The sequence below is a fragment of the Microtus ochrogaster genome, unplaced genomic scaffold, assembly GCF_000317375.1.
Source record: "Microtus ochrogaster isolate Prairie Vole_2 unplaced genomic scaffold, MicOch1.0 UNK7, whole genome shotgun sequence".
Lineage (NCBI taxonomy): Eukaryota > Metazoa > Chordata > Mammalia > Rodentia > Cricetidae > Microtus > Microtus ochrogaster.
The window spans coordinates 5203387-5219409 of NW_004949105.1; the positions used below are offsets into that span (position 1 = coordinate 5203387).

The following is a 16023-nucleotide window of genomic DNA, read 5'->3' on the forward strand; positions in this document are numbered from 1 at the left end:
TGGGATTGCACAGATCATGCATTTCTGAGGTGAGATCACACAGGGGCATGTCTGAGGTGGGATCACACAGATCATGTATATCTGAGGTGGGATCACACAGATCATGCATGTCCGAGGTGGGATCACACAGGGGCATCTCTGAGGTGGGATCACACAGATCATGTATATCTGAGGTGGGATCACACAGATCATGCATGTCTGAGGTAGAATTGCACAGATTATGCATGTTTGAGGTGAGAGCACACAGGGGCATGTCTGAGGTAGGATCACACAGATCATGCATGTCCAAGGTGGGATCACACAGGGGCATCTCTGAGGCAGGATTGTACAGGTCATGTATGTCTGAGGTTCAGGAACACATGGGGGCATGCCTGAGGTAGGATCGCACAGATCATGTATGTCTTGAGGTGGGATCACACGGGCGGCCATGTTTGAGGTAGGAGAGCTCACTGCCATCTTACCAGAGCCCCTCAGCGCCCTCCTCCACTACTTCCACCATATCTCCACTCCTCATGGCAAGCGTGTCAGGGCCCTCCTTCTCGTCACCCATCACCACCGTGTATTTACCCGGAGCCTGAGGATGGCAAAGGAGCAAAGCTAAAACTTCAGCCTGCAGGTGCCTCTCAGTGCCAGCAGGGCAACAACACACCCACCCTCCATCTTCCGTGTAGTGCTCACTACGCACCAGCAGGCGCTCCTGCATGAGAGCAGGTTTCCACAGGCCAGCAAGGGGAGGGCCAGTGCTGTACTGGGTCCTGCCATTGGTGAGGTTTTGGTGAGATTTGGCTTAAACTAGAAAGATCCTAGTGCTCGGGGGATGTACAAGTCATGCTGTGACCATTTTAAAGACAAAAATGGATGCACCAATGTGCCCATGGTGCTACATGTTTCTATGGGCTCCTGAGCACCTTGCTAATTTCCAAGCCAGTATGGCTATAGCTTTAGGAAAGCTTGATTAGAACATTTGACCAGTGTGAGGTACGAGCTGCCCCCTTAAGAAGGGGTGAACCATGCCTGAGCTCTAGGTAGGTGGGCACACAGCTCCAGGGCACTATGGGTAGAGGATCATGATCCAAGTGAGCATGGCACCTCTCTGGACAAAGAACAGTGGCAGAGAGGAGGACCCAGGCCAAGGTGGATTTGTTTAGGGGACACAGAGGCCACCTTGAGCCGCCCGCCCACAGGGAGGCCAATGTTACCAGCTTCTTGGAGCCCACTCCACCATCTTCCTCTGCATCCGATGAATTGATGAGCTCCTCAGCACTGGACCAGCCTCCGTCTTCCTCAGGCGCTTCCAGAGAGTGGGATGTTTTGCTCCAGCCTAGGAGAAACAGCTTTCTGTGAGGTCCATGCCCACGATGCAGTCAACACTACCCAAGTGTGTTCCGTACAAGGCCCACAAAGCTCCTAGAATATAGAGCCTGAGGCTCTGACCATGAGCCTATTACCTTCCTAGTTCATCTGACCATGAGCCTATTACCTTTCAAGTTCATCAACTTTGCTGTACGTGACAGCTCTGACTCCCCACTGGGTCCTTCTACACGGTTATAAAAAGCTGGGTACTGGGACCCCGTAAAGGGACGGGGTCTTCAGTTGAAACCGTGATGGCTAACATCACTTTGCTGGCTGGGAAAACAACTTGCAGCAAGAATGATCATCTAAATCCCTTACCTGTGATGGGAGATGCACACAGTTGTGCTTCCCACTGGACAGGTTAACAACCAGGTGGACGTCGAGCTGTGTATGGCTAACCTAGCAACCCCAGTCCTGCCATTGGGCAAATCCCCTGGGTTGGCCAAAGGGTCCCCACACTTCCTACTGCTTCATTCCTGTTTCTCTTGCTCCACAGGGCAGCATCAGTATTTCCCTTTTCGGAAAGATGGAGATGTCAAGTTCTTGTTGAGCACATTCCTCAGACAGTGAAGGGTGAGGTGACTACCCTGTCCTTCCTGGTACTAAATACAGTCACTGTGTGACACTGGAGCACACGTCAGCACACAACAAAGCTGAGCAAGGAAAGCCAGCCTGCTCGTTGGAGCTGCATCTCCTGCCTTGGTGTCATACTGTACTAGGTGCTGGTGCAGTGTGGGGGTGACGGAATTACAGAAGAGCCCCCATGAAATCAGGGCAAAGAGAGGACTGCTAGTCCCGCAGCCACTCCCATGGCTGAGGACGCTCAGAGCCAGTGATGAAAACCCTCTGCCAAGGAACACTGGGAAGGCCCTTCTGTCTTCCTAGGAAACAGGCGGGCCCACATACTCCACAGACACCAACTGTGCAGGCTCAAGGCCCACCCCACTATGGCAGGACTAGTTAGAGCCCTTATGATCTACCTCCCTGAGGCCAGACTCCAAGGCCCGGGGGCAGCTGTGCACTTGGTCCAGGAAAGTGCCACGCTAGGTTTGCATACATGTAAGTACTGGGTTCTAGGGGTCTTGCTCCAAGCACATGTGCAGGCAGCTTGACTTGTTATCTCTCATCATGCTGCTACAAAGCTCCCATGGGGGCCTCTAGATAATCAGAAGCCAGGACCAATGGCAGCTGGAACAGATGAACACTCCCATGTACACCTCCCATCATTGGAGACCATACTATATAGAAATCTCTGCCTTCCTGGGTGTTTCTATGAGAGACTCCCAGCAGCTCACTCTGGTAACTACCATCATTGGCGAGGGTCAGCTGACCCAGATGGCAGCACCAAATCATGCTGCTGCCTGTAGCTGTTGGACACTATTAACAGGAAGCCCAACATGCTCGTCTACCAGTGTCCAGGGACCAGATGTGAGTCAAGGACACAGAAGGACTTAGAAGCATGATGACCTCAAATTAAGTGGCATTACACTCTTTGGGGATTCTGGGAGAGTGCATGAGAATGTTAACCAATCTCCTGGTACAGCGCTCTCTCTCTCTCTCTCTCTCTCTCTCTCTCTCTCTCTCTCTCTCTCTCTCTCTCTCTGGTGTGGGCTGCATCTGCACTTCAGAATGTAGAAAGGAAGGGAATGACTAGCCCTCTTATACCACCTGGCCTCCTTCTTTGCAACCCAGAGGGCTGCAATGTTGCCACTCAGACTCGGGAAGGGACACTGGCAGAAACAAAACCACTAAGCTGGGACAAGGTGGGAATAGCATTCTAAACACCATGTCCCATGGAGGGATTCTCGGGGTTCTGGGTGGATAGTACTATGAATGAATAAAAACAGACCTTTGCAAGACATCTCAAGACTACTGGTAAGGGACTCCTGAGCAACGGGGAACTTAGCATTAGAAAGCCAGGCCTCTACCCCCTTGGGAACTCTTGGCAGCTGCTGACCTCTGGGGTTGCAATTGGGTAATTAGGGCTTGAAGCATGGAGGGTTAGAATGAGCCTGGCAGTACCATGAGGACGGCCCTGGGAATCCCCGGGGGACAAGGGAGGCCTTGGGTTTTCCAGGGAGAAGGAAGCAGGGACCTGAAGCCGAGAGTGGAGCTAAATTCCAGGGACCCACATGAATGCAAGGACCTGGTCCTTCTGCCTGTTCCCACCCAGCATGGTTGGTGCAACTGGTGACCTGGGGGAGGGTGCAGGTACTAGGGCCCTTTGAACAGGGCACCTGCAGCCTATACCAGCACCCAGAGATAGATCCCAGTGTTAACGCTGGTCAGCGGAGCTGTGCCTGAGCCTCTCTGCTTGCCACGGATGGGCCACGGAAACAGTAGGGACGTGGCATCTTCCAGCACCTGTCACTGGGCATCAAACTATGAACCACCACTTGCTCCTGGCTTGTCTGATCTATGCGCTTTCATCCCAGGCGCCCTGCACAGCCACAGACAGCATGCCCGGCTGGGGGTCAGGGGGCGGGGGCTGTCGCACTACCTCGCAAACCAAAGGGAGTCGGGTCGCTCTTTACTTCATGCCGCTTAGCTTTTTTGTCAGGACTGGTCGGAGAGGCTGCAGGAAGAGGAAGAGGCAAAAACACAACAGTAGAGAGAAAGCGGAGGAAGTGTCAAGTGAGTGGAGGAGGCAGATGAAATGACTGAGGGACCGCACAGGGAAGCGGGGAGGCCCAGAGAGCGGAGGCGGTAGACGGTGACCTTTGCCGTCAGTCATCCTCTTAGGGGCTGCCCTCAGCTCCGCTTCAGAAAGAACGCAGCGACAGAACAAGTGTTGCTTTCCATCAAATTTGAAGCCAACAGAAAATTATCAATTGAGACACCCTCTGATTCTTAGGACCCAGGCGTGTGACTTGGGAGAGCTGGAGCATCTGAAGGGAGCACTGTGCAGAACAGAGGCATGCCAGGGCTGTCCTGAGCTTCGGTCACCATGGAGCATTCCCAGGTGACAAAGCTATTTCAGCTCTCAGTTTAAAGGCTTTTTCCCCCCACTGTTCACTAGCAAACACCCTAGAAGACACCTGGGCATGGCACTGAGCACTCAAGAGTCATGGCAGCAAGAAAGGCAGAGGCCTGCAGAGCCAATGGGAAAATGCGAGGTGAGGCAGGGGGGCGGGGAGAAGGGGTCAAGCTGGAAAAGTGGCCAGCAGCTCCAGATTTTAGCAGGCCACACTTGCAAAGCTGGCTGGCTCTCTCAGCATCCAAAAGGCACCCCTAAAAGATAACATCGGGCATCCGCATCTACACGGCATTGGTTGGCAAGAATGACAGGGTAAGAAATGTGGTTGTGTGGCGTGGCGCCAGAGGCCGCCACACAAAGATGGTGTGGAAGGCAGCGGGGGTACTGCCTCTTTACCTTTCTGACCTTTGAGGTTAGCCAAGCCCTGCAGCGTGAAGCGCTTTCTGGAAAGCGCAGAGCTTTCAGAGGTAGAGCTAGGGACCGCATCGTCTAGGAGGGAGGAGAGAGAGAATGCAGAGACAGCTTCGGGGAGGGAGGACAACAGGGTGCAGAGGGCACCAGCCATGGCCCTGTGCTCAGGGGTGGGTGGGTGGAGGGAAGTCGTCCATTTTAGGGTGCCCCCGAATGAGAGACCAGTGTCCTGGAGCGATCCTGAGCTCTCCCATGCTAGCTGGCAGCCATTCCGTGAGCAGTGCCTGAGTGGGTCACACCGCGGGTGACACTCACCTTTGCCCTTCTCGGGGGGCTTTGGCAATGACGAGCTCACATATCCTTCCAGGCTCAGGGGGTCTGTCTTCCTGTCTTCAAGCTTCTTGACATTTCTTGTGCTCCCTTTCGTGGGACTGCGGGCACCAGTGACCAATAAAGAAACAGCATGTTGGTCAATGTCTCAGGGCTGTCTGAGGACATCTTGGCCCCTAGACCGTCCTGCAGGCACCATCCTCATTTGAAGCTGGTGGCCAACTGTCATCAGGCTGTAGCCTTGGCATGCTGACTACCATGAGAACTGATCCAGACAGGGTGTTGTGAAGCAGGGGGCTTGCTGAGGAAGGTAGGGCTAGAGACAGCACCTTTGAGCCTGATGTCCAGGCATAAGTCACTGACACATAGTCCTCAGATGACACTGGAGGGCCTTGTGCGCACGCATCTCAGTGGCCCTGATGTTTTTCCTCGGGTCTTGGGGACAGTTTCACTATGCTTCAGGAGGTCCTCCGTGTCCTGTGCTAGGACTGTAGCATGCCCGTCTGCTTTCTAGGCTTCTGACAGATACACTGCCATGCTCACCTGGTGCTGGATGGCGCAGGCAAAGGTAGGCTGTGGGACTGTTCCAGGGCTCTGTGTTGGCTGGCTTCTGCGGAAGGACACAGGACCGCGCATCACTTAGCAGCAGGAACTGAGCTCCCGTGCACTCACAGGTTAAAGGGTAGTTGGGTAGTTGACAATGCACAAGAGAAACATACAAAAGCCAAAGGGAGCCTCACCCCGGCAGGCCTGAAGCTGGCTGGTCAGAACCTTCCGGATCTCATTCACCCACGCTGCTTTAATCTCAGGAGTTGGGGCCTGTTCCAAAAAAAGAGATAGGAATTGGTGATCAGAAAAACATGCTGCGGGTTCCAAGGACAATCCTAGGGATCAACAGATCCCTGTGCAGGAGGGCCAGAAGGAGCAGGAGGTGGGAATGCCCCTTTGTGGGTCTCTTAGCCCTGCAGCCCAGGACTGGCTGCAAAAGGCTGTGGGTTTATGAAGGTGCCCAGGGGCAAGGCAAAGAGAGCCAGTTACTGGCAGGAAGGCCAACTCTTCTGCCGATGCTGGTGAACTGGACTAATTGCACAGGTGGCTTGGCCTGCAGAACAGGTCTCCTGGGAGTGCCCTCTATTCGACCTTGCTTTAGGTGACAGGCACAAGCACGAGTCTCACACTCACACCAGATGGGTGTGACCAGGTCAGGAACATCATGAGAGCCAGGACTGCTATCCTGCACTAACAAACACAGAGGTCTGTATCCCAACCTGAGCTCTGCTGCAGGGGCAGCTGCTGGGCTCAGCTTTGATGCAGCTCTGTGAGGGCTTCTGGGCTGGGTATAAAACTAGAAGACACCAAGGCTGCGACACTATCATGGCTATGGCATGTTGACCAGTTGCCAACTCACCTGTGATTCTGAGGGCAAGGGAAGGGCTCAGCCAGATTGGGCTAGGACCTTCATGGAGTACTTAGGTTCTTGCCAGGGTCTCATGGAGAGGATGCTGTTCTGAGTCTACTTTGTAACTCTGCCCTCTTTCCCACTGCCCGGTAAGGACAGGTAGGCTGTATATCCCACCAGAGAGCCAGGTTGCACAGGCAAAGCTCTCTAGGGCTATCAAGAGATGTGGAAGCCAGAGCCACTTCTGGTATTGCCTGTCTAGCACCCGAATGCGTGTGTTCCCAAATTCCATCCTGTGGCCCAGGGAAGCGCCCTAATGTGACAGCTCCTGCTCCTGGGGGATGAACCTCATGGAGATGGTTGACCTGGTTCTCACTGGTCACCCTGAAGAGGCTCAAGGGCTCCCTGGGTTCCTGGTTTTCAGGGCAAGTGAGGGGCTCTACCTGAATGATGTAAACCTCCTCTCTTGCATTGTACCAGATCTCGAACTTCTTGGCGTCACCCTTCACATTCTCTGTGATGCCAACCGCTGTCATCTGATGGCACAGAAACAGACAGGACAGGCATCAGTGTGCATGGTGGAGCCGTGCATCCTATTTGGCAATGGTGGAAACTGATGGGACATTTGGGGTGGGGCAAAGGCTAAGGATGGTGGGAGCCCCAATGCCCACTTCCATGGGTAAGAGCTGGGTATCCCATAACCCTTTGTGTTAGACTGAGGCTTGTTTGGGGAACCAAGTTCCGTCCCTCAAATTTCTGGTTGAGCCACTCACATTTAAGGACTGCTTGTAGCTGTAGGAAGGAGCCTTCTCGTACCCCTCCCCGTTCTCCTCCCTCTTCTTGCAGAAGAGGACAGCCTTCTCGTGCAGAAACAGGTGCCGCTGCATGGGCTTGAACCTGGCTAGCTCCTTCACTTTGGTATGGCCCTTCTTGTGGTCTGTCCAGACGCTGAAGGAGCCTTGCATCAGCAGCTTCCCCAGGTCACTGAGGTTTCCCTGGAACACAGGACACATGTCAGGGCATGCAAGGTAGGTGAACTTGGGTGGGCTGGCGTTCCAAGTTCACTATGGAAAGACTACATGCTGTAGAGTTCACCTTGCAGCATTCTAGAACGGGTAAGTCTCAGGAGGTAGCAAAGAATCAGTCGGCTGCAGGGGTTGGGAATGAAGAGGCACAGCATGGAGGAACCATGGTATACCACTACGGTGGAGACAGGAAGTGCCCAGAACCCTAATGTACAGTGGACTTCAGTTAGTGACATATCCCCACAGGCCTGTCAGGTGTCACACCAACACGGCACTTTACGATGGAGGAGGTTGGGGGCAGAGATGGGTGTTTAGGGAATATGAGCTTCACACTCAATTTTAATAAATCTAAAACTGTTCAAAAATCAGTAAAGCCTAGTCATTTAAACAAACAGAAAATGAATGATAAATGGACATTCAGAGAAACAAAACCCCTCTATGTCAACTTGAGGTGGGTCCACGCAGAGAAATTAACTCCTGCCGGCCACCTGCCACAGCCACTGGACTACAGACTGTATCACAGAAAACACAGGGTTCCACCTGTGGTCCAGGAAGTAGACAGGAGGAGGAGTCTTGGACCGCATCCCTGTTGGAGAGATACCCTCCTGGGGTAACAGCCTTGGCCTGCTCCACATGTGGACAAGTTCCTGACTCAGAACCTGGGGCTGCCCTAGGCCCTAGGCCCTGGGCCACGTGTGTCCACTTCAAGACTCGGAGAGCTCAAAAGGATTGATAGGACTGCTCCTACCAAACTGTTCCTGGCAGGACAAAGGGCACCATGGTGTCGCTGCGGAGCCTTACATCATAGCCAGTGATGGCGATGAGGTGCATGGAGTCGTTCACTGCCTTGAGGATGCCAAGGATGGAGCTCAGCGCCTCCTGCAGGTCCTCTGCCCCCTCGCAGTTCTTGCTGTACTTCAACATTTCCTGAGGGGGAATACAAGAGGGTACAGTTAGACACCGAGATCTTCCCTCTGCACCCCCAGGAGCAGCGGACTGGCCCACAGATTCAGACTCAGACGGGGCTGTGGAATCCTTGCTGGCCCCTGGACAGGCAATGGCACACCAACCCTTTAACTCTTCCTCCCTGAAGCCAGGATGGCAGCTTCTCACACTACGGCACTTCTGTGCACACTCGATCACCCTTGCCTCCCACTGCAGTCATGGCCCTGCTAAAGGCACAGTGCTACAGACCATTTTCTGCCCTGCCACACCGAGCAAACTCCAGGACACACTCCTTACTCCCCACCATGCTAGGGACCAATGGACAGACAGGGCTCAACTCTCCCCTTCTCCTTCCTTCCCGAGAGGCCACAGGCTATCAGCACAGGCTCCTGGTATAGCTGGCCACTGCCATGTCCCTGGCACTCTACAATGCTTAGCCCACAATAGGCCGTGAATGAATGAATGAATGAATGAATGAATGAATGGTTGAATGAATCAGGGCCACGGCCAGGTGGAGGACAAGTGGCTCATTAGAGTGCCTTTGGCCTTGGGGCCAGGGCTCGATGAAAAGTCTCAAGACCCTGGGCCCCTGCAGACACCTGGCCAGCAGGCAGGTGTGGCTGACCCAGGGAAGCCCTGCAGGCTCACCTTGAGCAGCAGCTGGTACTTGGTTATCCTCTGCACAGGTTTCAGCAGGTAGGAGTCGAGGCTCAGCTTGTGATCCAGCTTTTTCTGACACTCCTGCAAACACCAAACACTTGGTAACGCAAGGCCATGGCTCTGTCTGAGGCCCCGAGGAAGGAGCTACTAGTGTAGGGAACGGACTCAAGACAAACCTGGAAGAAGGGACAGTCGGAGCACTGTCTCCACAGGCTCTCGGACCGTGGCTTGTTCTGACAGTACTTCTCGTAGATCTGGAACTCCTCCATCTAGAGCCGGGAGGGGCAGAGACAGCACAGGATGCTTCCCAGCCTCACTGGGCACCTTTCTTGTCTCAGAGCCAAAGCAGCTGCTGCTCCCAGGGCACCTCCCCAGGCTAGGCTGTTCACCAACACCAGAGCCCTACACTCTAACCCCCCAAGCTAGGCTGTTCACAAACATCGGAGCCCCATACTCTAAACCCCCAAGCTAGGCTGTTCACAAACATCGGAGCCCCACACTCTAACCCCCCAAGCTAGGCTGTCCACAAACATCGGAGCCCCACACTCTAACCCCCTTGCCACTGCTCATTCGCAGCCCAGAGAGGCGGAGAGTGAGCTCCGCCAAGACGTGGTTTATTGAAACCGTCTGTTCATGTACATAAGACTCCAGGGCAATCTTAGGCAGTCTTACAAATTATACAGGTTATTCTGTAGAAATACACCTGAGCAGGACTCAAGAGATTGCTTGGTGCTTAAGAGCACTGGTTGCTCTTACAGAGGACATAGGTTCAGTCCCCACCATCCACATGACAGCTCACAACTGCCTGTAACTCCAGTTAAAGGGAAGCCAGTACTCTCTTCTGTCTCCTGCAGACACCACACACACACACACACACACACACACACACTATAAATACATACATGTAGGCATGCATATATACACATCAAAAAATAAACGTGAATATTATGTGAAATATTCACATAATATATTATGGGATGTAGAAGGTTCTAGGGTGCAGCTAGGCCTAGAATCGATTGCTCTGGGGGTTACAGATGATTTTGTGGTACAGAGGCCTCTGGGTCTTTAGTGGCTATAGGGTACACATATGGCTTGAGATCACAGACATTCCTAGGATACTTGGATCTGAATGCAGGGGGCTCCTGGATAAAGACAGTATGGGGGTACAAATGGTTTGGGGACACAATTTAAGACACAGATTTTGGAAATGGTTTGGGGCACAGATGTTCCTGAGGTATGGAATGGGTTTGGGAGAATAACCTCAATGATTTATGGATTCCAGGACTCTAGGGCAAGGGTAAGCTTCGTGGTGCCGTGAGCCCACCTAGCCTGGCTTGCTTCAGCAGGACTGCAGGACTGAACTCCTGCATTCTTTACCCCTGGATGCCCTGCTCTCCCTTTGACCTGGGGTCCTCCTGGCCTCTGATTCCTAATGCCATCCCCAACCTATCTGACCCCTATCAGCTCTGAGCTGAGGTCAAGCATGCATGGAGGAGGGACAGGGGCAGGGCAGTCTCAGCTGCCTCCTGGCAGGGGTCTGTGTGTCTCAGTCTCCCTCATGATACAGCTGCCAAAGTTGGCAGACCGTGGCGCTTGCAGAGTGCGGAACACTAACAGTTCCAAAGACAGAGGGCAGCCTGCTCCCCACCTCTGCTAGTGTTGGCCTCTCTGACCCCACCCTCACTGTTGGACAGCTGGGCAACACCTCCCATCAGAAGGTCACTTCCTAGGGCTCTGTTAGTCCTAATTCCCTTTTCATTATCTCAGAATAAGTTTCACACAGCTGACTTCTCACCAGAGCGAGGAGCTGTTCAGGAGCATGGACCCACACAGACCCCTACTGTCTAGGTGGAATTTCAGAGCTTGGCCCAAGCAGTGTGCTACAGACTTGAGAAGCATTCTAAGTTATTTCGCAAGAGCATCCATGAGCTCAGTGTAAAACAAAATTACCCCGGGTATCTCCAGGGGACTCCTATAGCTCTCGAGTATGAATGAAGGTAGAATAGAATGTTCTGGGGTATAGAGGGTTGTAAACATTGCATGGGGGATTCTGATGCTGCTGGTTGGGGACCTGTGACCTACAGAATGATGACCACCTCAGGTTTGGGACTCTGGAGACACACTAATGGCCAGACAAACATAGATCCTTCTTTTCTTTCTACTTTGAGACAGTCTCACTATGTATCCTTTGCTGGTCTTGAACTCACAGAGACTTACTACACCTAAGTTTCTAGTGTTGAAGGTGTAAAGGTGTGCACACCATGTCTTACCCTTGGTAGCAACTTACTAGAACTTCAGCACCCAGTTCCTGCCCACTCTCCACTTTAGTGTGGGGATGGAACCTGGGATCTGGTGTGTGCTGGGTAAGGGCTCTACCACTGAGCTGTACCCCAGGCTCCTCTTGTTCCGTATTTTGTGACATTGCTTTGTTTTCTCCTGCCAGTGGCCTCTCTCCTGCACCTGTGAATCTCAAAGCCACAGTGCTCAGCATGACAATCCTCCATGGGGCTGAGAAGCTATGTGTATGGTCCACTCTTTCTGCTCCAAACATTCTACATGCGGCTCTCTTTAAACTCATCTCCACTGTCCTCTGAGGGAAACCCCTATGACTCCAATGGGGAGGAAATGGACAGAGAGCCCTGGTGTCTACTCCAGTGTCGCCCAGCTAGCAAGGCTTAGACAAAACTAAACCAGTTCACAAGGAAAGTTCTGCATCAGGCCTCGGAAACTGCGATTTCCTCATCCCCAAATGTTGAGCTTTATGGTCTTTTTTCTTCTGAAGTAGTTATTAGCCTTCAAAGCATGATCCTATTCCCTTTTTTCTCCTCTTCCCATGACACTGGAGACACTGTGCTCTCTGGTTTCAGCTGTGGTGGGCTGCAGGGGAGCTGACGCCATCTGGTGAGCAGCTCTGATGAAGCAGGCAAGGTGCTACCATGGCCCTTGATATGGAGGTACCAAGCCCTCCCCACACTTCATAATGTTCACTCAGGGCTCCTTGGAGGTAAGAGATAGACACTGCCGTGAGGCATGCACTCAGAGATACATACCCTCTCCAGGAAACACCTCCCCACCAGCTCTGGGCAGTCTATGCAGCTCTCTAGCTCCCGCAGGAATATTCTGCAGAGAGAGATTCCCAGTGAGGTGGACACAGTGGAATCAGATTACGCTGTCTTCCAGAGACCCTGAACGATCTCACTACAGGGTGGCAGTGACTCCCCATCTGGCCGGGGAGCCTGCAGACTACCATCCCTGGCTCCTCAGTGCCCACGGCCCAGGCTGTCTCCCTTTATTTCTGGCCTTGTAGTTCATACTGAGCTACCCTTCTGGGGGCAGAGGTGAGAAGAAAGGGATTGAACACGCAAAGACTCTGGAGGCCCTACACGCCGGCCATGAGCATGTGGGTTTTCCAGGACTCACCAGATCCTCACTGTGTTTCCTGTCTAAACACTGACTCACATTTGTCCTCTGGGGAGATCCCAGGACACAAGGCTGCATGGGGTCCAGTGGGACTGAGTCAAGGACTAGCCTCAGTGATGCTAAAGGTAAGGCTCTAGATGTTCTTGGAAAGGAGCAGCTGCAGGAGGATGGGGTGGACAGCTGTTTCCCTTGCACATCTGGAAATCCTGCTAAAGGACATGGCCTTTGGAGCTCCCAAGTATTAAAAAGAAAACATCAGGGCTAAACTGCTGTCCTCCCAGAAGTACCACTGTCCACCCAGTAGACAGCTGGCCGGTCACCAGGCCACTGTGGGCGCGAGCCAGCAGGACAGGAGGTCACAAAGGAGGTTGGAGAATGCATCATGGACACCTACGACACGCGCCCATGACTCTCTGTGAGCTCTCCCTGGAGAGATTTGTTCCTGGTCAAGTACTTCCCAGGGGCAGTGGGTCCCTGCTCCCTGAAGCAGCCATATCAGAAGCAAGAGACCACAGACACCACGTGTATCTATGTCCCGATGGAGGGCCTACCTGTTATGGAAGTGATAGATTTCCTCCATGTTTCCGAACAGAATGCTCTTCTTGTTTTGCAGGCCCGTTGAGATGAGGTGTGCCATCAAGGGGTTGTCCATCTCTGCGGCGTAGCCCTGCAAGGGAGCAGTAGGCGGTCAGGCAGGAGACGCTCCCATCCTCCTCCCTGACCCTTTTATCCAGGTGTAAAAGACACAAGGCAAGAGGCCATGCTGCTCATGTGTGTATCCAATGTGTCTATTAACTTCCTGGTCACTACTAGGAAGACTCAGAACCCAGTGTCCCCTCCTCAAAATCCTCTTACTCCAGACCTGCCCTCCTGCCTTGCTCTGGAACTTTCTCTTTCTTCATCCTCTTGTTTTGGAGGGTGGGAGTGGAGATAAGGCAGGGTCTCACTCTATAGCCCTGGCTGGCCTAGACTTTATTATGTAGCCCAGGCTGGCCTAGACTTTATTATGTAGCCCTGGCTGGCCTAGACTTTATTATGTAGTCCAGGCTGGCTTGGAACTCACGTGAGCCTCCTGCCTTAGCTTCTGAGAGCTTGGATGCTCTCCACAGAACTGTGCACACCATTTCCTGTGATGCCAATCATTGTCACTGCGGTCGTGTGGGTCCTGTGTTTGCTATGTGCATGGGCAGCGCTCCTGTGGCTGATATATCTGCTCCTATGCAGGCCCAGCCACTATTCCTGCTGATGGAATTCGGGCTGTTTTTGGTTTGGGCTGGATACAAGCAGACTAGCTGTGAACATTTTCATGTTCTTTGCTGTGGGTGTAAGTCCTCATTTCTATTTCTTTCTTCCTCCTTCTCCTCTTCCTCTTCTCTTCCTCCTTCTCCTCTTTCTCTTCTTCCTCCTCCTCCTCTTCCTGCAGTCCTAGAACTAGCTTTGTAGGCCAGTCTGGTCTCGAACTCACAGAGATCCACCTGCCTCTGCCTCCAAAGTGCTGGGATTAAAGGCGTGCACCACCACTGCCCAGCAAGTTCTGATTTCTAAGCAGCATTAAAAAAAAAAACCTGTTGTATATGTGATAGACATGTGTGTGCATGTGTGTATATGTGTGTGTGTGCATGTGTGTAGTGGTGGTGGTGCTAGAAATGAAACCAAGACCACACACATGCCAGGCAAATGCTCTTTTCACTTTTTGAGGCGGAGTTCAAGCTGACCTTGAACTTGCTCTATAGCTCAGGTAGACCTTGTACCTATGATCTTCCTACCTTGGTCTCCTGAGTTACTAGAAATATCTGTCTTTGTCAACAGGCCTAACTGTAGCAACAATTTAAAAATGAAGCTATTATAGTATGATAGCGACCCTACCGCCTGGCCCATGCCCAGCCTTACCTCTAAGACACAGAGCAGTTCTTCCACATAGGCCCGCTCCGTGTCCAGGAGTTCATTCATCACATGTCTGTGGGTGGACATGGAAGAGCAAGCATGTTAGCGTGGGAATGGCCATCAGGACTCACTGAGTCCCTAGACTTGTCTGTGAAGGAAGAAATGGCATCGAGGCCTGGTCCAGTATGGGAGCTGTGGGAGAAGCTGGCTCCCTGCTGACAATGGCCTCCTGCTTCCCCTGCCTTCTGGGATCAATTCCTCTAGCCACCTTCTGGCCTTCTGGGGCCATCTGTACAAAATTGATGCCACCTTCACACACACTGGGGAGTAAGATAGCTCCTGCTTCTGTCACAAGCCACTGGAGTCTCGTCAGGACATCCTTACCAAGAAGACCTCCCACCCCACTCCAAAGCCTCTGAATAGGCATGGTTCTTCAGGAGCAGGGCCAGCTCCTATCCTGCCTGCGATGGCTATGTGGTGACTCTGCAGCCGTGCAATGTACTCAGCATTCATGGAGCCCCAGAGCAGATGAGGACTGGCTTACAAAGCATCCGGCCATTCGTGCCTTTCAGAAGCAAGGACCGCCTGCCAATACCTATAGCCAACCTGTCCATTTCATCCACAAAGGCCGTAGCCCATGGGCTACTGGACTGAGACCTGGGCATGGATTATAAAGAAGCCAACAATCAAGTAACTAGGCCTTGCATGTGAGCCTGGGTTAGCAGAGCAAAGAAGCTTGGGCCTGCATCTTAGCCACAAACTGCCTGGGCGCAAGGGCCACCCTGCCTGGGAGCGTCTCTCTCTACCCTTCTCTGCCTCTTACTTGTCATCTTCCATCAGAAGCCAGAAATGACAGAATTCATGTCCCTTTCAGCTGGTATTCTAGTTCCATAATTCACTCTGTCTGTGTCTCCTAAGGGGGACACTGCTGAGCTTGCTGGGGACATCTGGAAACCAGTTGTCTGTGCACGAGCTTCCAAGGGCCCCTGCTCTATCCCTACTGTATTTGGAGCTGCTCTATCCCTACTGTATTTGAGGCTGCTCTAGCACTACTGAATTTGAGGCTGCTCTATCCCTACTGTATTTGAGGCTGCTCTATCACTACTGAATTTGGAGCGAACGCAAAGAACGAGCCCAGAGCAGGGTTGATTGCTTCTTTCCATTCCCGCTGTCATGACCCCAGTTCCTGGCTGACACTGCCCCCCCCCAGGGTGTTTTGCCTTCTGTGCAATTGATTTTAATCTCTTGTGTTCACATTGCCTAGCCTGGATGCTGCTCGGAGACTTCATGAGGGAAGGGTCACACCCGGAGGTGGATGCACAGGCAGGCTTCAGTGGGGACTTTCTGAGTGCCTATCTTGAATATGTCGTAGTGTTCCGCCCACTCCTCTGCAGGTGCCTTTGTGAGCAGGTATGAATTTCCATAGAGCAAAAAAGTGGCAGGAGGCCCAGGAAGGGCTCAGGTGGTCGCCAGCCCAGCCCAGACAAATGAGTGTGTGTGTATGTTCCACGCCCACGTGTTTGTTTTCAGTTGACATGCACACGGTGCCAGACTCCTTCCTGCTCTGCATGCCTGGGTAGAAGGGTTGCTGGTCATCTTTGTGTCGCCAACACCCAGAC

At 52.8% G+C, this 16023-nt stretch overlaps 1 protein-coding gene across 10 annotated transcripts in view; it reads right to left on the minus strand.

Moving 5' to 3' along the window:
* Window positions 1-16023, minus strand: part of Mcf2l (MCF.2 cell line derived transforming sequence like) — a 99065-nt gene that overhangs the window by 2045 nt on the left and 80997 nt on the right. For 5 of the 10 annotated variants that reach the window (XM_013353432.2, XM_005366280.2, XM_013353428.2 and 2 more), the window contains exons 16-30: window positions 14411-14477; window positions 13072-13187; window positions 12151-12220; window positions 9277-9369; window positions 9089-9181; window positions 8297-8422; window positions 7244-7465; window positions 6914-7006; window positions 5812-5890; window positions 5615-5681; window positions 5057-5172; window positions 4727-4819; window positions 3854-3928; window positions 1200-1321; window positions 462-574 (exon numbers count right to left, since the gene is read on the minus strand). In XM_013353432.2, coding sequence (XP_013208886.2) covers window positions 462-574; window positions 1200-1321; window positions 3854-3928; window positions 4727-4819; window positions 5057-5172; window positions 5615-5681; window positions 5812-5890; window positions 6914-7006; window positions 7244-7465; window positions 8297-8422; window positions 9089-9181; window positions 9277-9369; window positions 12151-12220; window positions 13072-13187; window positions 14411-14477 — 1545 coding nt within the window. The remainder of the gene's footprint in view (window positions 1-461; window positions 575-1199; window positions 1322-3853; window positions 3929-4726; window positions 4820-5056; window positions 5173-5614; window positions 5682-5811; window positions 5891-6913; window positions 7007-7243; window positions 7466-8296; window positions 8423-9088; window positions 9182-9276; window positions 9370-12150; window positions 12221-13071; window positions 13188-14410; window positions 14478-16023) is intronic. The other 5 variants (XM_013353429.2, XM_013353430.2, XM_005366279.3 and 2 more) reach the window with 3 other exon arrangements.